General features: G+C 34.8%; 4 protein-coding genes across 4 annotated transcripts; all 4 read right to left on the bottom strand.

Annotated features, from left to right (window-relative positions):
* Positions 1–1,220: 1,220 nt before the first annotated feature.
* Positions 1,221–3,050, bottom strand: LOC113736795 (polygalacturonase-like). The gene is made up of 4 exons (XM_027263952.2): positions 2,593–3,050; positions 2,121–2,410; positions 1,808–2,036; positions 1,221–1,699 (listed from the first exon to the last, which is right to left on the bottom strand). Exons 1-4 carry the CDS (start codon positions 3,025–3,027, stop codon positions 1,481–1,483), a joined length of 1,173 nt encoding a protein of 390 aa, XP_027119753.1. The 5' UTR covers positions 3,028–3,050; the 3' UTR covers positions 1,221–1,480.
* Positions 3,051–6,894: 3,844 nt separating this feature from the next.
* Positions 6,895–8,489, bottom strand: LOC113736707 (polygalacturonase-like). The gene is made up of 4 exons (XM_027263782.2): positions 8,035–8,489; positions 7,646–7,935; positions 7,291–7,519; positions 6,895–7,180 (listed from the first exon to the last, which is right to left on the bottom strand). Exons 1-4 carry the CDS (start codon positions 8,467–8,469, stop codon positions 6,962–6,964), a joined length of 1,173 nt encoding a protein of 390 aa, XP_027119583.1. The 5' UTR covers positions 8,470–8,489; the 3' UTR covers positions 6,895–6,961.
* Positions 8,490–14,149: 5,660 nt separating this feature from the next.
* LOC113736468 (polygalacturonase-like) lies at positions 14,150–17,735 on the bottom strand. Its single transcript, XM_027263473.2, has 4 exons — positions 17,304–17,735; positions 16,904–17,193; positions 15,796–16,021; positions 14,150–14,463 (listed from the first exon to the last, which is right to left on the bottom strand). The coding sequence occupies exons 1-4, from the start codon at positions 17,733–17,735 to the stop codon at positions 14,236–14,238; spliced, it is 1,176 nt and encodes a 391-aa protein (XP_027119274.1). The 3' UTR covers positions 14,150–14,235.
* A 3,213-nt stretch (positions 17,736–20,948) lies between these two features.
* LOC113737762 (polygalacturonase-like) lies at positions 20,949–22,763 on the bottom strand. The gene is made up of 4 exons (XM_027264941.1): positions 22,332–22,763; positions 21,764–22,053; positions 21,309–21,534; positions 20,949–21,179 (listed from the first exon to the last, which is right to left on the bottom strand). The coding sequence occupies exons 1-4, from the start codon at positions 22,761–22,763 to the stop codon at positions 20,949–20,951; spliced, it is 1,179 nt and encodes a 392-aa protein (XP_027120742.1).
* Between the last annotated feature and the right edge of the window lie 496 nt (positions 22,764–23,259).

Below are 23,259 nucleotides of genomic sequence, written 5' to 3'. Positions count from 1 at the left end.
AGAATTATCAATAATTGATCATTAGTTGCAAAGCTCGTGCAGCGATTGCAGCGGGAACATATACCACATAAATGTTGAACAGCACAAGATTCTACTTTAGCTTAAAATTTGGCTTACCATTAAGCATTGTTTTGAAAACCAGATCGGACCGCGAACCTTTCATAGCTCTGATCCGATTCATACTTTGGACCAGCAAGAATCGTCGAACAATGCGAATCGGATTTTTTTTGTTTTTGTCTATTAAATTGAAATAAATTAAAAAAAAAGAATAAGTTTTCCTTAACCCTAAAAATTAAATATTGAATGCCACATTCACTCACTTTATTCTCATTTTTTGCCTCTTATCAAGTTTGTATCTTTATTTTCTATTTTCCTGATTTCCTTCAAACTCCAAACTTCTTCTTTTTCTTCTTCTTTTTTTTTTAAAAGTTGCAATCTCTAAATCCAAAAAACGTGAATTGAAATTTAAACTCACAATGTCTAATTCCCAAAGACGTTAATTTTGTATAATTTGAGAATATTGTGGTATTTTTGGGTTGGATTTAAGATAATTTTTTTGATAGATACAATTGAAATTGTGATGAAATTTGTTTGTTTCAACTTATACTTTTTAAAATTTATTACTGAAAATCCAAGTTCTTTGAAAATATCAAACTTTTCATCATGTAAAATCTTAAATTAGTTCATTGCATGTCTTATTTTGTGCACATATATATATAAATTATTTTTTAAAAAATTCATTGAATCAGGATTGAATCGACCCGATCGGTTGAATTTCGACCCGAGCATCTCATCAGTTCAATTAACGGTCCGAATTTCAAAACATTGACGAAAATACCTCAAGCAAATATGCAGTGGTCCACCATGAAAGTAGCACTGATACAGATATTCCACATATAAGTTCTAAAAGCACCTATAATTTGGTCAAGCGGGAACATCTATCTACTGGCATTCACCTATAATGTAGACATGACCAAGTAATCAAACATATCGTTAACTATGCACTGGAAGTGAAGCTGAACTAAATTGGCCATGCCTATGAATCACATATCATCAGGTAAGTTTAAAAAGCAATAAAGAACAAGCATAGAATGTTTGACTGCATGCATAAACAGGATCATCACTGCATTTCTTTATGGATGTATTAATCATTAGTTTACTGGTTTTGTCTTTTAATTTGTCATTTCAATGCACTTGCGCAAGAATTAAGAGTATTACTGTAGAAGAGGAACATACAACTATTCATTTCCTCACAGTGTCGTACAGATAGACTCTTGCATCAGCAGAATCTGTTTAATTAAACTACAGTTAAGGGTGAAAATCCCTCAAGTCTTACTTCCCGATTACAATGAATAGTTACTGGGGATAGGAAGTAAAACAAGCCCCAGAAACCAGGAATCGATCGGTTAACTGTCCAAATGAAGGAGCAAAAATCTTTGGTAAGAGAAGAAAAGAAAGTTGGAGGGAGCTCTGAAACTGTTTATAAACAACTTTCTGGAATTATGACTCCTTTTGTAGTCCCTCCGATGTTCTTGCAAAATGATTGTGCTTTCCTGTTCAAATAGGTGAGCTTGATGTCGTGCAGCCTGATGCCTCGGCATGGATTACTAGGACTACAATCAAATATCACAGCAACCTGAGTAGTTGATGTGCCTTGTATGTTTTGGTATGTGACTTGATTAATCTTTACACCAGAAGTCTGTAAAAGAAAAAGGCAAATGATCAAAGGGAATAAGTGATGGTGAAGGATTTTCCTAGTGTCAATTGATAATCTGTGATGCATAATTGATGGTTACTAGCTTATTACCTGACGAGGACATCCTTGGTTGTTTGGGCAGTAATTCTGATCAATGATTATAGGATTATCCACATTCTTCATGATGATGTTTCGAAAGTTGATATTGCTAACAAATGCAGTTGTTGGCCTTGCCCATGCTTTAATTCTTAATCCATTATCAGCTCCAGTGAACACCGAATTCGTGAGTGTCACATTCTGCACACCATCTTCATTGAAGTCCCTGCCCAAACTCCCAATGCTGCAATTTAGACACTTGTATCAGTCAATTGCGCATGCTAACATTCGTTGTTAGGAAGTCTACCTAAATGCTGCAATTGAGTACCTGACGCCATGTCCAGGGCCACACTGTATCTTTTCCATCCACAGGTTTCTTGTTCCTGGACCAATTGATATGCAGTCGTCGCCTGTTTTAATGCTACTGCCAGTGATGGTAACGCCTGTTGAGCCTTGGACATGAATGCCGTCAGTATTTGGGCTCAGGTCTGGAGCTACAATCCTTACATTTTGAACTTTTACATTCTTGCAGCTGTTAACCACAACATGCATAAGCTGGCTGTTGATTGATGTCAAGCCGTTGATCAGTCCATTATTCACCCAATTGAATGTTATAGACTGCAATTACGTACGTGAATATGAGTCAAAAAGCTATGCAAATTCCCAGATACCGGACTCCATCCATAAATTTTTTTTTTTAAAAAAAATTACTGTACTTGAAAACTATTGATTCTCTCCACTTTTTCCTATATGCTTCTGCCACTGAAATTCAGAGACAATAAAATGGTAAGGATACATACCCTTGCTCCAACTGGGCAGTTCTTCCCTGACTGGCGGCATGCCCAGAATCCTGCTCCCTTAGCGTCCAGTGTTCCACCGATGACCGAAAGCCTATTGACCTGGATGAACAATAGCCAGTATCCTGAGTTGCCAAGAGCCCAGTAATTATCAGGAGCAACAAGAGTCCCATCAATCTTCGCAGTGATTCTGTTTCTACAGGGTCCTTTAAACACTGCTGCCTTTATCAGGTAACGCCCTCGAGGGACATAAACAGTGGCCGGTTGGATCGACCTACAAGCTGACGCCCAGGCCTTAAGGAATGGCTGAGTTGAGTCAGTTCTGCCATCCGGTTTTGCTCCAAAACTGAGCACATTGAAGGATGCTGCCCTTGTTATGCTCAAAAGGGTTGCGCAAGAAAGGAAAAGAATGGATGAAACTCTAATGCTCTTAGCCATTTTGCCTACTGGCCTCTGGCTCTGTGAACTGTTTGGCTTGTTGATGTGCAATTCTCATCTTGGCAATGAGTGCTATATATATACAAATTGTCTCGTAACGGATCTTCTGTTTCACACTCTGTGCCACTTTTTATTATATTACTATTTCTCCTATATAAACATCATGTTTTAGTTTTTTTTTGTTTTCTTAAGATCCAATAACTATTAATTGAGTAATACACAAAATTTAACAAATTCAAAAAATCAAAATGCATAAAAAATGAGATTTTTATGAATTTTCTGCTATAGTTTTTAATTTTCTATTATATATTACTTTTTTAAAGCTGCTGTATTTATTTTTTACTCAATTAATAGTTATTGGATCTTAAAGAAATAAAAAAGAATCAAAACATGATATTTATGTAGGAGAAATAGCAATATAATAAAAAGTGAGACAGAAAGTGGCACAGGATGTGGAACAAAAGATCCGTTGCGAGATTGTCTTTTGGGGTAAAGGGATTGAGGCAACAGTTAGATGGCAGTTTTTTTTATTTTCTTCTGTTAATGTACAAATGATTGATGGTGGCATCATGGAATTAGTCAATTGTTGTTAATGGTACGTCATGGCCTACTTCAACTACATGTTATGATATGTACGGTGACCATGTGATAAGCTATCATAAGAGCATTTTCACACCATTTTCATATACTAGTTCTAACTTTTTAATTGGTTTTTGAAACAAGAAAACTTTATACAAATGGGTACCAAGAAATGATTGGTGGCTAGGGATTAGAAGTCAACGGATTTGTTACTTGATAAACACTTTGAGATTCCATTGAGCTGATGATCAAATATCATTCCTATGTTTGAATTAGCACATGGCTCTTTGGCATACAAAATTGCTTGCTTATAACTTCTAGTCTTGAACAGTTTCAGTTGACTGCAGGGTTGAGCGGTTTAGGGTTTAAATAAACAGGAGATCCCGAGTTTAAAACCTCTCATTTAAAAAAAAGAATAAAATAAAAAAGGTTGACATAAAATGAAAAGGGAATATTGCTTAAAGGTCAAAGATTTAATTTTAAATTACAACTTGATCTTCAATTAATCAATTGTATGACTTTTTGGCATGGCCACAAAATTCAATGTCAATGCTAATTTTTTTTATTGCAAACTGTAAAAATGGCACTGTCATACAAGATGCTAGGTCCTAGAAACATTATTTTCAAGCAAGATTAATGGAAGAAATAAGGAAACTACAATGAACCACAAAAAAAAAAAAACCCCATATTATTCATTGAGACATGAATGACAAGGTAGGCAAGCTTATACATGCAAGCATATATAGCTAAGAAGGTTTTGGAAAAGAATCTTAGGATCCTTCAAAATGACTCAAGAATTGAAAGCAAACCTTAGTAAACATTAGTAATTTGCACTGAAAATTAGAATCAATGTATTCTAGTAGCATATATATGAGAAAAAAGAATAACCAAAAATCCCACTTTCAACTCCATGCATGTACTCTTCTCATGTCCATGGAAATATATAACTTCTTCCATTATTTGCAAAAACATGGTCTAAGTATTAACTGATTAGATTGCCACTGGCCATTTGGTCTAGTGGTCATCACCATTAAAGGTGATGCTGGAGGTCAGGGATTCAATCCCTGCCTCCCACAAATTTGTCACAATTTGTGGCGGTCTTAATTGACCTTCATCGATGGAGTCTGTACTCACATCGAATCCCCTCCCCTTCCCCTTAGACTAGGCTAGATTAGGTTATAGGACATCTATCGTTTCGACAAAAAAAAAAAAATATTAACTGATTAGATTGATGATGCCAAAAGGAATATTCTATGTCTAAATTGGCTTATTCAATTCACATTAAACAAGAAATAATTAATAGTTTCAGTGCAAAAGAAACTTATGAAGCCATGTGTATAAGTACGGAGATTACGGTCTTGGGAAGTAAATACATGCATGAACCCATTGGTTGCCATGTTATTTGTTCTTCCTTAGATTCATTCATAGCTCATAAGTACGGCTTTAATTGTACACTTATACTCTATTTAGTCAAACGCTTGAGTACGGCTTGGTTATATTACCATAAAATTAAGCATATTTATGCGTTGAAAAAATATACAATATACTTTATTTATTAATTTTTTTTTTACATACAAGAAGCCATCAATTTTTTTCTTAGGGATCGAACTTTGTTATTTAATCTAAAGAATATTGAAATTGTGTAGCAAGGAAAAAAACAAAAGAAAATGAAATCTGTATCACGCGTCACAACCCTCTATTTTTTGGATCAATTTTTTTCTACACTAACAACTGTATATTGTACACGACTTGAATTCATAATATCTGTACAAAATTTAGATTTAAGTTTAAAATCTTATACATATGACGTGCATTTAATCCGTTAGTACACTAATCTATTAGTGAACGAGAGTTTTATCACATTTTTTTTGAGTAATGCATATATATGTGTGTGTGTGTGAGTGTGTGTGTATATATATATATATATATATATATATATATATAGGGACCAGGGGCAGGAACTGTTGCAGGTGCAACCGTTCCTGAAGGTTATGTGCATTTTGCACACGGCATAACTCTGTTTGAATATGATGTAACTTACTTTCAATAACGTGTAATTTGAGAACAAAAATTTGTGAGTCCCACACATGTTGTTAAAAACGAGGTAGAAGATGAAATTTGGACTGTATAATTTTTTTTGTTCCAATCTTGACCGTAAACTGCTCAGGAACGATCCGCCTGATGACCGTCCCTGCCCCAAATCCATATATATAGGTTTGTTTTTGTTTTTCTTTTTAATATACCATAGTGAAGACTGAAGAGGAGTGGGGGCACTGATACAGTTCCACGAGACACGTGGAGCAACCGCGGAGCATTGTCAGGCGGAATAGCCGCGGATCTTGTAGTCATGATCAGTTCACTTTAAAAATTTAATTCACCGCATAATACAGACTTAGAAACAGAAAATTGAACTATATATAAAGCAAAGTGTAAGCAAAGACTCTGTTGATATTGACATATCAAATGTTGTATTAACTTAATTTATCTCACTAATCCCTCTTAATTTAATTTTCTTCTCAATCCTCTCCAACATATATATTTTTTTGGTGCTAAATATCCTCCCTATTTTTTTTGATGCCTGGATATAGTATCAGAACCCTAACCCTTGATGTTGGGGTATTTTTCAAAACGGCCCCTTTTGGCAAATGAATTTTTTGGATGTTTGTTTAAAATTTTACTGTAAATTGTAGGAAAAAATTTTTGAAGTGTGTAAATTTTTGAATATCTTGAAGTGTATAGTTTAAAAACTTTGAGAAATTTTTTGAAGTTACTGTAGATAAAGTTGTTAAAAAAAACTTGTAGTACTTAGTTGTTTGACAATTACAGAAAACAAAATTAGCCCTTATTGAGCCAGAGATTTGAAAGATGGATCTTGTCGGTAAAAAAATCCTATTGTGAGTGTTATTTTTTGGTGATATGGACGAAAAAGAACAAAAAAAAAAAAAAGAAGACTCCCACCAAATTATTTGTTTTGATTGATTGATTGAGAATTTTGATCCTATTGTGAGCAAATTACAAACGAAGACTAGAGTAATTCAATTTGCTAATTTCTTGTATAGCATAATAAGCATATACTAATTAGCACACATATATAAGACTGGTGTGTCAATAAAGACGGGAAAAAAATGGAAAGAAAGATCATCAAAAAACGCGCTCGAAATTTTGAACTGCAGATGGTGTGGTTTTTTGTATCATATATCAGAATCTATTCAAATCTTGTTATCTTGCTTCCTTATTACAATCAGCAGTTACATGGGGTTGGAAATAAAATTACAAGCCCCTGAAAGCAGGAATTCATGTGTTTGTATGATCCCTAAATGAAGAGAAAAAATCTATGGGAAGAAAAAAAAAAGGGTTATAAACAACTCTCTGGCGTGATGACTCCTGCTGCAGTTCCTCCTATGTTCTTGCAAAGTGATTGTGCTTTCCTATTCAAATAGGTGAGCTTTATGTCTCGCAACTTGATGCCTCTGCAAGGATTACTAGGACTGCAATCGAAAATTACAGCGACCGGTGTGGCTGATGTTCCCTGTATATTTTGGTATATAACTTGATCTATCTTTACACCAGAAGTCTGCAGGAAAAAGAACAAAAAACACACGAAAGTTGATTCGTAAGTTTTGATTTGTGCAAGAAATGGATTAATTTGTGGTGTATTATCATCTGTTTCTGTTCATTTATTACCTGGCGAGGACAACCTCGGTTGTCGGGGCAGTAGTTCTGATCAATGATAATGGGATTCCCCACATTCTTCATGATGATATTCTGAAATTTGATGTTGCTGACAAATGCAGTGGTAGGTCTTGCCCATGATTTTATTCTCAAGCCGTTGTCGGATCCACTGAACACTGAATTTATTAGTGTCACATTTTGGACGCCATCTTCATTGAAATCTCTGCCCAGGCTCCCTATGCTGCAATTAACATGCTTATTCCATTAGCTAATTTCTTCTTCTTTGGGATGTGCAATCTGAGAATGAGTAAGAATGAAGAATACTAATTACTATTTTTACTGCAAAAATTTTCTGACTTCAGGTTACCTGACACCATGTCCGGGGCCACAGTTTATCTTCTCCATCCACAGGTTTCTTGTTCCAGGACCAATTGATACACAGTCATCTCCCGTTTGAATGCTACTGCCACTGATGGTGACACCTGTTGAGCCTCGGACATGAATGCCATCTGTATTTGGGCTCAGGTCTGGAGCTACAATCCTTACATTTTGAACTTTTACATTCTTGCAGCTGTTAACCACTACGTGCATAAGCTGACTGTTAATCGATGTCAAGCCACTGATCACTCCATCATTCACCCAATTGAAAGTTATTGACTGCATTTGCGCACATAAAAATGTTGTTAACAAACTATGAAAGAACAGAAAAACCGTAATACTATCATGATTCCTATAAAGAAGATTTATCCAACATACCCTGGCTCCGACAGGGCAGTTTCTCCCTGACGTGCGGCATGCCCAAAATCCAGCTCCCTTAGCATCCAGAGTTCCGCCAATAACCGAGAGGCGGTTGACCTGAATGAACAATAGCCAGTACCCTGAGTTTCCTAGACCCCAGTAATCATCGGGGGCTACAAGAGTACCATCAATTTGCACAGTAATCCTGTTTTTACATGGCCCTCTAAACACTGCTGCCTTTATCAAGTAACGCCCTCGAGGGACGAAGATGGTGGCTGCCTGGACAGAGCTACAAGCTGAAGCCCAGGCCTTGAGGAATGACTGAGTTGAGTCAGTCCTGCCATCTGATTTTGCACCAAAGCTGATCACATTTAAGGTTGCAGCACTTGTGATGGTCAAAAGGGCTGTCAATGATAGTAAGAAAATGCATGAAGCTCTCAGGCTGCTAGCCATTTTTCTGATACAATTGCAGTGTAATACAAAGCTTGGCGAATGTGTGATCTTGATTGGTGCTGCTGGTGCTACATATACAGGTTCTGTAGGGAATGGGATCAGTTGGAAGCAGTTATTTCCTGTTAATGATTATGGATTGATTGATGAATGAACAAGTCAATTGTGGTTTAAAGGGTACGTCATGGCCTACTTCAATTGCATGTTAAGATATGTACGGAGACCATGTGGCTGATAAGCAATCTGAAAGAGCATGTTTGTTCATTTTCTTGTGATAATTCTAAGTCCTTGATTAGTTGATTGCTAAAAAGTCCAAAGAAGATTAAGAGACATTTGCAAATAATTCATAATTGGTGGGATGGGATTGGAAAGTCAACAGATTGTTAGTATTAAAAAAAATCTATAAGAAACATTGGGACCATTGAACCAACAATCATTTGTCTGAATTTGCACATGACTCAGAGTCTCACAAATTTGCTCAAGTATTAATCAAAGTCTTTTTTTAGTGGTTTGTTCATACTCTGTTTGGATTATGTTAAGCCAGGATGAAAATTTATCATGTACAATAGTACAAGTGGATGTTAATGGTCATGGTATTCAATTGCTATGAGTCTAGTTAATCACTAAGCTGTCAAATGTGGAAGGCCCTAATCAAAGTGAACATCAATATGAAAAAAGGAGTAAGAGGCTTTTAATTAATGTAATTGATCAAGACATAATGCTGTTTAATTTTGATCCTAAAATGTACATCACCACTTTCGCCATTGTTCCAATCATTCTTTGTTAATTCAAAGCCTTGTTAATTAGTTTGAACCCAAAAAAAAAAGAAAAAGAAAAGATTTGTTGACTAGTCTTCTCTTTTGGCTTCAAAAAGAAGAAGAGTTATGTATAAGTTTGGTGTAATAAACTTTTGATGTATTACATTTGAAAATTTATATTTCAAAATTTAAAATAAAACTTAGAATTTCAACGATGATAATGTCATACCTTTCAAGTAATATAAGAAATAGTAACGACGTATGCGATAATTTCTATAGATTTATACACACAATAATAATAAGGTAAAAACGTTTTAAATAAATTAACATTTCATACACAAATATAAGAGTTAATATTGGGATAATGGTAGAGAATCATATTATTAGTTTTATTGGTATTTTAGGTTTTGTAACCTTCAAAAATTTACGTATGAATTAATATAGAATGCATGTGTGTCCTTGTTTAGTACGGCCTTAATTTGCACAGGTCAACGTTTAAGCACGTGCTGGAAAGTCCACGTGACACGTGTAGCTGCAGCATTCTTGTATGTAGAAAAGGGTAAATTGCATATGATCCCCTATAGTTTCATCTATTATCATGTGACACCTTTAACGTTTCAATAGTGCTAGTGCTCTTACTTAAAGGATAAATCAATCGACGGCTTAATCACCTTATATAAAAGTATAGGGAAATTATATGGATAAATGCAAAAATCATAGAGAGTAAAATGGATATTTATATAAATCATAAGGGGGTTACATAGATATTAAAATTATATCACAAGCGCTTTTAAAGCGTATTTGGTATAAATGACATAATTGATTGTGCATTCCATCTATTTTCTACGTTACATGAAATTACAGGGGGATTATGTGGTTATTTTAAAACCTTAGAGAGATAATCTAACATTATATAAAATCACAGGAGGTAATAAGTAATTTACCCTATGTTCCTTCTCTAAAGTCTAAAATGCAAGAAAATATTGAACACAAGAAAAGAAAATAAAAAAAATAAATTCACATTACTCATATTCATGAATGACCACAGTCATGACTCAGTTATCCTTGCATTTTTCAGGGATATAGTTAATATGTTGTATTCCAATTACATTTTAATTACTGGTATTCATATAATATGTTGTTTCTTTTTTTTTTTTGGAAAAAAAAACAAGAATTCCAATACTTTAAAACACCATATGTACAAGGCACCCTTCTTGGTGTTTTTAGTTTGAGTACATCATTAATCAGCATAGGCAAAATATAGGTAGAGGAAGGGACAATCCTAGGAAAAGAGACTAAAAATACCCAAGGAGTTCAAGCATAGGCACTAGGGGGAATTCAAGCAATTACCCAAGGAAAATACCTCGGACCACCAATGGTGATAACAAGACCAAAGACCAAGTATTTGGATTCATAAAAGAGAGTATTAAAAATAAGCTGCAAAGCTGGAGGAATAAGCTCTTATGCTCTGCTGGGAAAGAAGTGATGTTGAAAGCTGTAATAATGGCCATGCCTACTTATGCGATGTCTTGCTTTAAACCATCAGCAAAACCATGCAAGGAGATAACAACAATGATGTCTAGCATAACGATGGTGGGGCAATGTGCAATTATCCATAATACTATAATAGTACTATCTTTTACATAGTCTAGAAAAAAGAATTACATAAAATTCTTTTGTTCTTTTTTTTTTCTCTGGGTACTTTTACTTTGTATCTCAAACATACGTGTGAAAAAAATATTATTGTCAAGTTCCATTATACACAACATAACCGAAGTGGAAAATCTGTAAGGGGCTAAGGGCATACTTGCACTTCCTGCATTCTTGAATACTTAAGGAGTTCGATGTATGCAATCGAAACTTCATTAGGGTCAGTCCATGAATAACTCTCTGTTTACGAGTGGCACAAACTTGAACAAGTTCAAATGTTGCTAATAATGCAAATTAGGCTCAGATGAAGTGTAAAATCATGCAGGATTATGTGTCTACAACCTATTTTCACCTAGGAAAAATGAAAAGTTATACTTAGTACATAGCAAATTCAAACATGCTTTCAAATGGTCACAAGAAAAGCTGAAACATGATAGTACTGTTCTTGGAATTGATTTCGCTTCTAAAAAACATATTTACCATGCAAAGATGGACTCCAAGCAATCTTATTTATCAAAAAAATTATTATTTTTGCATCACAAACACATTTTCTAACATATATTTTTTATTTCATATACATTATATTGCAAAAAGCGTAGCAATAATTATTTCAATGACTAGATAGGAGATTATTTGAGATAACTTTTTGAAACAAATTCTGTAACACATTTTTGATATGATGTATATGCATAAAAAGATGATCGAAAAATGTGTCGATAATATAAGCAAATAAAGCACTACTCAAACAAACCAATACCTATATCCCCAAGATATCATATGCAATGAGAAACATTACACTTTTAGGCTTTTAGCTTGCTATGAGATGAGTCAGAGCAATTGGAAGAGTAAAAAGGCACTATAGAAGGATTACTTACTTTAGCACCATTCAAGGACAAGGAGTAATAAAAGTGACCTAGAGAGACTCAAACGTGTACTCTTTTGACTGAAGAAAATCCAGTGTCCTCTTCTTTGACTCCATCAAACATATGATTGATAGTACTCCATATTATATACTGCCTTTCTTCTAAGTTTATGTTCCATTGATTCAGTAATGGCGGACAAGTAAAGAAAATGTGGAGGGAAATGAAATTCGAAAATTTTTGAGTCTGATCCAACTATAAAAACATCTATAACAAGTCCACACTTGATTTCAGGATCTCCATTAATTGCAAATGGCAGACAAGTTCATGATCATTCCAATGACTTTTGGCAATATAATATATACCAGCAAATAAAGTTAGCCTGTACTATGAAGTTGCAAAATTGTTCTCCACATAACATTGCTGCAAGAGATGGAAAGAAGGCTTCTCAGCCCTTCATTAGTTAAGCCAATTTTTTCCCTAATTCTGCTCTTATTGCTTGCACAATCTTGTAAGTCTTTCTTTCTCTCAGGATATATGCACGGCCATATACACACACACACACACACATACACACATTATGTATGACTAATTTGACATTGTTGATCAATTTCAGCTGTTATGGAGCTGCTCTCGACCAAGGTAGAGGCCAGAAAATTGATCCCTGTACAGCAAGAAACAGTACTGATGATGAGAAAAATGTTGCCGACCGACTACACAGATGGATGCGGGTGTTATAGCCATGATGATTGCCGGAATACACCTGGTTGCGGCAGCTACTGCATTCCGGGGTCTGTTGTTGGGATATGCAGAGAATATGGCCCTGCTCAAGCATGAAATCTACTAGCTAGCCAGGCTACTGAAACTGAAAAAGATGATGGCTGATTTTATGAACCATATTGTCTGTATATTTTCATTTTCTTCATCTCTCTTCCATCCACTTTTCTTTTCTTTATTTGTTAGGCGACTTTTAAAGACCTAACTCAAGTTCAAGCTCAATTTAGCTTCATTATGATTAGTTTTGACATAAAACTTCATAATAATTTGAGCTCGAGTTGCTTTTGGTTTTATGACAAAGTTATCCTCGTGCACAGTGTTATTGTCTTTTTATTTTCACTGATGTCTAAAGTAATGAACCTTCCTAATTTTCAAACGGGATATTGGACTGAAAAGTTCTGAAAATTTATATGACAAATTTGTAATTTTTGAAAGTTTAAGGGAACAATTTGAATTTGCCCACCCTCCCAACAACGAGGCTCCGCCACTAATTGCATTTGCGGTCTGGGAACAAAGTAAAATATATTTACTTGCAATTGCTACACATGGTCCCACATCAGTAGATTTTCCAATAAGCATTTTGATAACCCAAATTTTTTAAAAAATTGTAGAGATAAAATTTGCCCTTAAATGTTAATCTTATAACACAGGTGATTTCTTCTTCTTTTTTTTTCCGGAAACGATAGATGGATTTTATAACAACCAAGACTTTACAATATTTAAATAACGGCTCAACTACCTATACAAAGTGTACAATGACACTAAGGAGATACAACAAATCTCTCCTCATTCATAACTATGCTTAAAGCATAAGAACTAATTGTTTTACATAGAGCCATATTAGTAGATTTTCCTTCTTCAAAAAAGCCATATAAGAGAGGTGATTTCAGTTTAGTTTTTTTTTGGGATAAACAGATAATTTTATTGATAAAACTGCACCATGTCTTGGTTTGAACATCTTCTAATCTAGAAAATAAACAAAAAAAAAAGACATTTAATTACAACCGAATTTCTTACAAATTCGAAAGATCCTTGCAACTTCAAAACGATCTATGCATGTTGTCAATAGATATACTATTTGACTATCACAAGGCCAAACCATCAAATTTAGATATGACAAAACAAGCTAAGAAATAGCAAATTTGACAAACAAATTATAGAAAACCTAGATTTAACAAATGAAAAAAATGAAAAAGAACGAACAAAAAACTCTTAGAAGGAAAATCTTAAGAGCGAGGGATCTATTATTTGGACAAACTTAAAAGAAGAAATTCTCATTAGAAGGTTGTAGAGTCAATAAAACTCTCATGGAAAAATTCTAGTGGAGAGAAAATTAGATACTCTGGCATGGGAAAGAAGATTTTTTGAATGAGTGGACAAGAAAGAGGTAGAGAGGAGGAAGAGAAAGGGGAATTGGACCTTTATTTGTGTGTGGTATGTGCACTTTTTTTTTCGATCTATTTTGTGGGAAAACATCATACATATTTCTAATATCAAAAACAAATTTAAAGCAATAATAAGAGACACTTCTCATTATAATTCATTAAATGGAAGGTCTAACAATTGAGATACACATCTTACTTGTCTTAATTTGGAAAAATAATATCAAATTAAGACAAGGTACAGCTCTCCAAAAAAAAAAAATCCCACAATCCGTAGCTTAAAATTATGCACATAAAATTGTGATTATGTATCAGTCTTGCATAAATTCTTTATCATCAGATTCAGAAGCAACTCTTTGGAAAGACTGCGCCGCTTTGTCTTCCGATTGCATTGCTACAATAGGCCACTGTTGGCTTGTAAAAACGGTTCAAGTAAGTGAGTTTTATGTCCTGTAATGTGATTCCACTGCACGGATTGCTGGAACTACAATCGAACTTCACTGCTTGTTGGGTTGCTGAAGTGCCTTTTATGTTTCTGTAGATTACTTGACTAACTTTTACTCCAGAACTCTGTAGTACATCCACACACACACACACACATTTAAAAGAAAAAAAAGAAATTAGTGAAAACTTTAGAAATGAAATGAAAGTCAAAAGTGGTTGATAAATGATACTGCAATTTGAGACAGACGAAAAAGAAAAACAGAACTATTAAAATGGGGCGGAGGGAGAATTAACTAGTCTAAATTAGCATAGGAAAACGTGCTGTGCCTGAGAATAGCGCCTTCAAATTCATCTTGGACCAGCTATTTTGATCGAAGATCGAGTGATTGTTCGGGTTGAGTGAACTGAACAGACCAACAATCAGTTGACCATATCAAAATCTGTCAAGAAACCAAGATTTCTTTATGTTTTTGTGTACTTTTTATGTTACTTATTCATGTTATCTAGTTGTTTATCATTCATATATCTGTATGTTTGTAATGTCATCCAATTATTTGATATTGATCTTAATAGTCGAAATCTTTTAAATCTTGATCTCGACTGAGTCGTTATTCAGTCCAACTCTTGAAACGCTGGCTCTGATCTTCATTGTGCCGAAACTTGGGCGCTGATTTTACTTTGACTCAAAAACTTGAGATGTTTTTATGTGCAGCAGGGTGAGATAGGGTCTAATTGGCTATGTAGCTTAATACAGTAACTAGGGTCGTAGCAAATCCTTGGGCCACGTCAATGTTGAATTTGATGAATTTGAGATTTTTAAAAGTTGATAAACTGAAAGTGAAACCACTTTCGCTTTTTTGGGCAAATTCCACTTTACCCCCTTATGGTTTAGTATTTTTTACATAACCTCTCTATGATTTCAAAAGCTATATATAATCCTCTCATGGTTTGGATTAAAATGTCAAAGTGACGGAAATGATCATTCGTAACGGAGTCACCTAAAATATCAAAAATACCCTTATATAAAGTTGAAAATTATTTATTGACTAAGGGGGGTTATGTGTATATTTTGAAAGCTATAAGGGAGTTATATGGTAAAACATTAAACCATAAGGGGGTTATATGATAAAATATAAAAATCACACGGGGTTAGCGTATCATATATTTTTAAGGTTAATATTGATATTTTTAAAAGTTCCGTTACGAATGACTATTTTCGTCACTTTGATACTTTAATCCAAATCATGAGAGGGGTTATGTATAGCTTTTGAAACCATAGAGGGTTATGTAGAAAAATACTAAACCATAGGGGGGTAAAATGTAATTTGCCCTTTTTCTTTTTTGGTTAAACTAAGCAGCTAGGAGTATGTATTAGGTATTTGATGGGGAGTCTGGTGTTCAATATCCAAATCAATCCCTAATGGAAGGTGAATTAGAGATCTGTAATTGAAGAATTACCTGATGTGGGCAGCTGTTATCTGGACAATACTTCTGATCAATGATGATGGGATATGCAACACTTCTCATTATCAGGTTCTTGAAGAGGAGACTTCTTGCATAGCTACCACCTGGTTTTGCCCATGACTTTATCCCTACCCCATTCTCTGTTTCGGTGAAAACGGAGTCGGCGACTGTCACATTTTGGACTCCAGCTTCATGGTAACTATTGCCCAGACTACCAATGCTGCAGCGAGATAAATTATTTCAACTTAGTAAAATTGAGGTTACTATAAATGTAAGATGCAAGAATCAGATGTAGTCTCATTAATTACTTTCTCTTCGCTTGGGTGTAACTTTTAAGAATTTAGATACTCTATTAATTCAGTTTCTTTGGTGAATAATGTGTTTGCCGGTTGGGATCCATGTGTTTAAAAACAAGTTATTTGCCCCATGGTGCCTTGAAAAACTCAATACTCCACTAAACTATAGTTTGAAAAGCTCATGAGAGATTGATTAGAATTGTACAAATAATTAATTACTAGTACATAATATATTGACTGGCCAATTGACCATCATAAAATCAGTTGCAGCAGAAAGTTTTGAATCAGGAAAAATGTACTCCCTTCGTCCCATTTTGATAGTTCTAGTTTTTTTTTTTTTTTTTTACACAGTTTAAGAAAAAGTAGTTAACTTTGTTTGAAAAATAAATTTAAATTGCTATTTTTCTAAAATACTGTTACATTAAATATAGTATAAGTTTATATTAATTATTCATGGAAACTTGAATTAATGGTTTATGGGAATATGAATTGATGGTCAAGAAAGAATCAATCCTCCTTTTACATTAAATAGGACGACATGTTATATTCAATAATAATCTATATTAAATAAGGTAGGTTATACTAATAACAACCTACATTGAATAAGGGTCTTTTAGAGAAATTAAAATATAACTACATTCTTCAATTGAAAGGTGAGTTATAATTTGGAACGGACGAAAAAGGGAAACAGGACTATCAAAATGAGACAGAGGGAGTAATAGCTAGACAACTCCATGGAACCTGATCATCTATTCTTATTTGGCTCATGCAAATTGAAAATGCACGACAATAATGTCTATTTTTACCTGATTCCATGTCCAGGGCCACAGCCAATATTTGAAATCCACAGGTTCATGGTGCCAGCACCAATTGATATGCAGTCATCGCCTGTCTTGATGGTACTGCCCACAATTGTGACACCCGTTGATGATTCCACATGTATGCCGTCTGTGTTGGGGCTTCCACTTGGGGCAGTGATTTTCAGATTCTGTAACTTCATATTGCTGCTGTGGTCGATGCCAATGTGAATTGTCTGGCTATTATATGATGTCAATCCGCTTACCAATACATCGTTACACCACATTAGCATCATCGACTGCATTCAATTTCACCATTATTAATCGATCAATCATAAAGAATTGACTCAATTAATTCCCACAGGGCAAAGGTATCAAATCAAAACAATTCTTTGATCAGGAGACTTACCCTGGCTCCAGCCGGGCAATTGTTGCCGTCCTTCCTACAAGACCAAAATCCATTTCCCCGGGCATCGATGGTTCCACCACTGATTGTCAGCCTACTGACCTTATAAAACAAAATCCAGAATCCAGAGTTGCCAATGACATAATAATTATCAGGAGCAACAAGAGTTCCATCTATTTGGAACTGGATTCTGCTCCTACAGGGCCCTGAGAAAGATACCGCTCTAATCAAGAAGTTCCCTGGGGGCACGTAAACTGTTGCCGGGCTAGCTGAGCTGCAAGCTGACATCCAGGCCCGGAGAAATGCTGCCGTGGAATCTGTTCTCCCATCTCCCCTGGCACCAAAATTTACTACATTGTAAGCTGCAATGAGGGTTGAATAAAGGCTGAAAATGGAGAGAAAAAGTATCCCTGAAATGCAAATGGGATTCGCCATTGTTCAGCCTTTCTCAGACAAGAAGTGAGGAATGGATATTAATTCTATGTCAAGTTTGAGAAGATTGAAGAAGCAACCTCTGATTATTTATAGTAGTACAAGAATGCATTGATTAATGTAGGTGTTTAAAATGTTAAACCTGTTAATCCCACGTCATGTACTCAGAGATGTACGGTGGAATTTGGGTTTAGATTCTTTATCGGGGCAGATTAAGCAAGGTATTAGTATTGTAATCATGAATTTTTATTTGCTAATATATACTTGGGAATTTAAGATCCATGATTAACGCAGGAAGCACCAACAATTTAGTCTCTTGAACATGTGACTGACGTCAATCTGTTGTGATTAAGATAATTATAATCATTATATTTTCTGTCTTCTGTTTCAAGAAGGGTGGAAAAAAAAAGTCTTGACAAACAATTCAAAGACATTGCTGGACATATATATTGAATAGGCATTTCATGTATGCTACTCAAGAACAGAGAAAATGATATATCTGCATGAACTGATTGTTAATCAATGCTCGCCTGTTGAAAACACTCGTTCAACCTTGATTGATTGATTGATTGATTGATTATCTCGATTGTATACATTGAATTTAGCCTTGCCATATTAGCTGAATTGATTCTTGTGTGTCCGATACCAATAAGCAAAAGCTTTTTCTACCTAGATGATCATTTTCTGGAATTGTATACATTGAATTAAGCTTCCTGTATTAGCTGAATCCAAATTTTATTTGCAAAGAGATGTCCTCCACTTAATTTATCTGAAGATCAATCAGATAAACCCAGGGTATGTGCAATTGCAAGCACTTCCTCTAACCTCACATTTTGAAGCTTCGATTGCACTAATGATAAGGGTGAAGGCTCATTTTCTAGAATTTTGATAATATGACACTTATACATAGAATTGATCTTTCCTACTTAATACGTGTATTTTTTAATCACTAGACTTAATATGTGTATTTTTCGAATTACTAGCAAGTGCAAAATGCGTAATATATGTGTATAAATTGAATTTCAAATTTAAGTGTCATTATTTAGAACAGTTAAAATAAAAAAAATTCGCTGCACCGATAGTTATAGGAAAAAACATTAATCTGATTATATAACTCACACACAGTGATGCAAAAAAAATTAGACTATCTTACCTGAATATGATTTATTAGTGACCGACTTAACCTTATACATCAAACTTCCCTTTTCTTTTTCTAAATTTTGTTTACAAACCAAAGAGGAAAGGCCTTGTAGCAAAGTATGCACTATAAGTCTATAACAAATAGCACTTATGTATGTTTATGTATATTTACGAAGGATTAATCCTTTCTACACTGTCAGTACATATATACAATAACAAATCGAGATATATGTTACATCATTTCAATATGCAATTTGAACACTAAATTTTGCACGTGTGATAGGCATCTAAACTCGCTGGTGTATACACTGATTCTGAGCTAAAGGATATATTTGTTTCTGCACCACCTATAGCTCATGCAAGTGTTCATACAACGTGATATCTTAATGGCAACCGCAGACACCGGCGGGACTCTAGCTGCTGGGAACATATTCGCTAATGATTAAGAAGGAATGACAGATAAGATGTGAGTTTCTTACAAGAAATCAGAAACATGATCATGTAAAAGCAACGTAATTTTGGGGACATTTGGATCATTATACTTGGTCAGGTATCCGATCTAAAAGTTTTCAAAACAATAAAACTATTGTTGCATATGTAAAGGATATAAAAGATCAGTTATTGCATGAGACTCCATATTTTTTTTTTGTCGGTGGTTTCTTTGCAATCTCATTTTCCCAATTCTCCCTTTTGATTTCTTTGTTTTACAACTGATTAGTGACATTTTCAACCTATTTTATTCCATTTAATGGATTCTTCTTTAGACATTTTCCCTTCATTCTTCTAAATTTATTGTAAAACAATAAAAGTCTTTGATTTCTTGAGTATTGACAGTTAACTTCTTGAACAACAAGACTTTAGTTTCCCTAGATCAACAAGACTATTTCAGTAAACATATGTGAATTAGGGGAAGTAAAGTATCTCTATTGCAAAGATAACTATCAAAGTCAGTTGGTTTTTAACCAATTCAAGTAATGTACTATAGAGTTGATGATATTCTAAGATATATATATATATATATATATATATATATATATATATATATATAGGGTGAAAAGTATAAATGACAAATAGTAAATCACCATCCCAACAAGTATCCAAAAGGCATAGGCAACTATTTCAATCAAAGAATCTAAGACCTGTATTAAAAAAATCTAACAAGCACTGGAATTCGCATGTAAACACTTAGCAACCTCGAAAAATGCAAAGTTTGAAGATCGAAAACTAAAATATTGTTCAAATGGTCTTCAGCAATTCGCTTTTCTACATTTTGACGACTGGTTACAATTATCTATACTAGTATTAAAGGCACATCCAATGCGTGTGCAATTAGAAAATAATTCAAATGAATCAATTTTGTATAACTTTTGTTTGTTACATACAAAAAAATTTGTGTAAAATTTTCATGAAAGACCTATGGTTTATATGATGATAGTAGTTTGGTAGTTACAATACTTAGGATGGCTATAAGTAATTATATTGTCAAAATGTGATTAGGTGATTAAGGTAAAAACTAATTTTTATAAGGATAAAATTGAAAGTCCAAAAAACGACAAAAGTGTTTGCATCAACTATCATCGTTCACGCATTATACATTGTATAGATGTCGTACACATAATACGCATGTATATGTACATGTACAAATGAGTTTTCCATAAGGAGGAGAAAGAAGCGATAGGAGAAAATTAGGAATGGAAAGAAATCTTTAGATATAATATGTAGTTGGCACTTCTCATCATATATAAATGGAAGGCCTGATACAATTATGTTGAAAAGCTCACATATCTAATTAATTGGAAAAATGAATAGTCCAACTAAAACCAGGTAGGGTGTGTGATTGTCCCCTGTTCCCTTCCCCGTATCCCACATCGGTTTGTCCAGGGTGTGTGAGTATAGTTATAGTCTCCTCAGTGGTACCAGAAGTTACCGGCTTTTGGTATTACTGTGGGTTTAAGGTTAGAATTATTCTTGTTCAACTTTGAAAAAAAAAAAATTAAAACCAGGTAGAGCTCTCCCAAAAAAAAAAAAGGACTGAATTAAGCATAAAATTTATGTGCATAAAAGTTGGGGATCCATTTAGAAACAACTCTTTGGGAAGACAGAGCCTCTATGAGTTCCCATTGCATTGCTACAATAAGCCACCGTTGGCCTGTCAAATAATCGGTTGGAGTAAGTAAGCTTTATGTCGTGTAATGTGATTCCTCTACATGGATTACTGGAACTGCATTCGAACTTTACTGCTGCTTGGGTTGCTGATGTGCCCTTTATGTTTCTGTACGTTACTTGACTAATCTTCACTCCAGACCCCTGCAAAACCATCCGCCCGAGAAACTTAAATCATTTCTTGAAACCTAGGAATATCAAGCTAGATGAAATTGAGCCTGAACAATATTTTGCAAGGCAGTTCGAGGCGGTGGTGTTTGTGGGATTGCTTACCTGACGGGGGCAAACATTATCTGGGCAATATTTTTGGTCGATGATGATGGGATAGGCAACATTTCTCATGATCAAATTTCGAAAGTGAAGATTTCTAGCGTAGCCACCACTTGGTCTTGCCCATGACTTTACCCGCACTCCATTCTGAGTTTTGGTGAAAATGGAGTTAGTTACGGTCACATTCTGCACTCCTGCTTCATTGTAACTATTGCCCAAGCTACCAATACTGCACCAAAAATCAACATAGAAATTAATCCAAAAATGCGCAAAACTTGGCTTCTCCTAGCTAGATATAGAAATTAACTAGCTAGAAAACTTCAGTTGATAAAGGGTCACACTTAAGGTGCTTCTGCTGCTACTGTATTATGTGATTTTGTAATGAGGGTTAGATACAATTGCTTGTAATTATCATACCCTTATGAGTTTCAATCATGTTGTTCAATTTGTGATTTTACCTAATTCCATGTCCAGGGCCACAGCCAATTCTTGAAATCCACAGGTTCATGGAGCCAGGGCCAATTGATATACAGTCGTCACCCGTTCTGATCATGCTGTCCAGGATTGAAACACCAATTGACGATTCAACATGAATGCCATCTGTATTGGGGCTTCCACTGGGGGCAATGATCTTCACATTCTGTATCTTCACATTGCTACAATGGCCTATAGCCATATGCATTGTCTGGCTGTTCACCGATTTCAATCCGCTCACCAGTACATTGTTACACCAAATTAGTGATATTGACTGCATTGTTCGAAATTTTTTTTGATTAGTCGTAGTTAATCTGCATTGCCCGTAATTTAATTACAAATATTGACTAAACAAAAACTGAGATGCGATTAACACAAACGCTGAGTATCTAAAAAATCGGATTCAAATCGTCTTTTACTTTGTTTTTACCATAGAGTTGTGTCACGTATCAACATTTTTTTGCTTTGATTTTCCTGTCTACAAACGTGTATGGATTGATATAATTAGCATGTTAGATTGTTAGAATATTTGTGTAGATATGTACGACTTACCCTTGCTCCAGCTGGGCAATTACGGCCATTCTTCCTGCAAGCCCAAAAACCAGCTCCTCGAGCATCCACAGTTCCACCATAGATTGTGAGCCTACTGACCTTATGAAACAAAATCCAGAAGCCCGAATTTCCGAGTGCACGATGATTGTTTGGAGCAACAAGGGTTCCATCTATCTGAAACCTAATTCTGCTCCTGCAGGGGCCTGAAAATGTGACAGTTTTCATCAAGAAAGTTCTACGGGGCACATACACTGTTGCCGGCCTGGCTGAGCTGCAGGCTGACATCCATGCCCGGAGGAAAGGCAACGTCGAGTCTGTTCTCCCATCTCCCCGTGCGCCAAAATGTACCACATTATTAGCTGCAATATTTGGAGTGAAATGGCAAAGAATGGAGAGAAAAAGGATTGATAGAATCGAAATGCATTTAGCCATTGTTTGATTATTAGCCTTCAAGGCAATGAAAGTTAAAAGGAGATGAGAATGGAAATCAAGTTTGAGTAGATTAAGGAGTTAGTAAGCTTGAGATTATTTATAGTGCAAAGTTTGACGTGGATCTGTGGTCAGATATGTACTTGGAGATGTACGGCATGGAATCTGTAATTATTAACTATAATTAATGAGTTTAACATGCATAAACTACAATTTAGGTGACCGGCCTAATTAAACAATCTAACGTGATCAAGGTCAACAGTAGAATGATATATGTACTTGTATAAAATATTAATTGTTGAAAAAAAATTGACAACTTAAGTGAAAGACAATAAACAAATAGTTTAGTTGTATTAAAACACAAATACTTTTAAGAATGCTATGTAATTTTCAGCATCAATGTATTTGTATCTTTACAATTTTCTCGAATTTTTTCAACTCGAGGCGAATTCAACACCAATTTTTTCGCTCTTGTGGACTTAAGATCCATAATGTCTTT

The sequence above is a fragment of the Coffea arabica genome, chromosome 3e (genome assembly GCF_036785885.1).
Source record: "Coffea arabica cultivar ET-39 chromosome 3e, Coffea Arabica ET-39 HiFi, whole genome shotgun sequence".
NCBI lineage: Eukaryota > Viridiplantae > Streptophyta > Magnoliopsida > Gentianales > Rubiaceae > Coffea > Coffea arabica.
The sequence above is the reverse complement of the archived record's forward strand: the minus strand, read 5'-3'. Positions and strand labels throughout refer to the sequence as shown.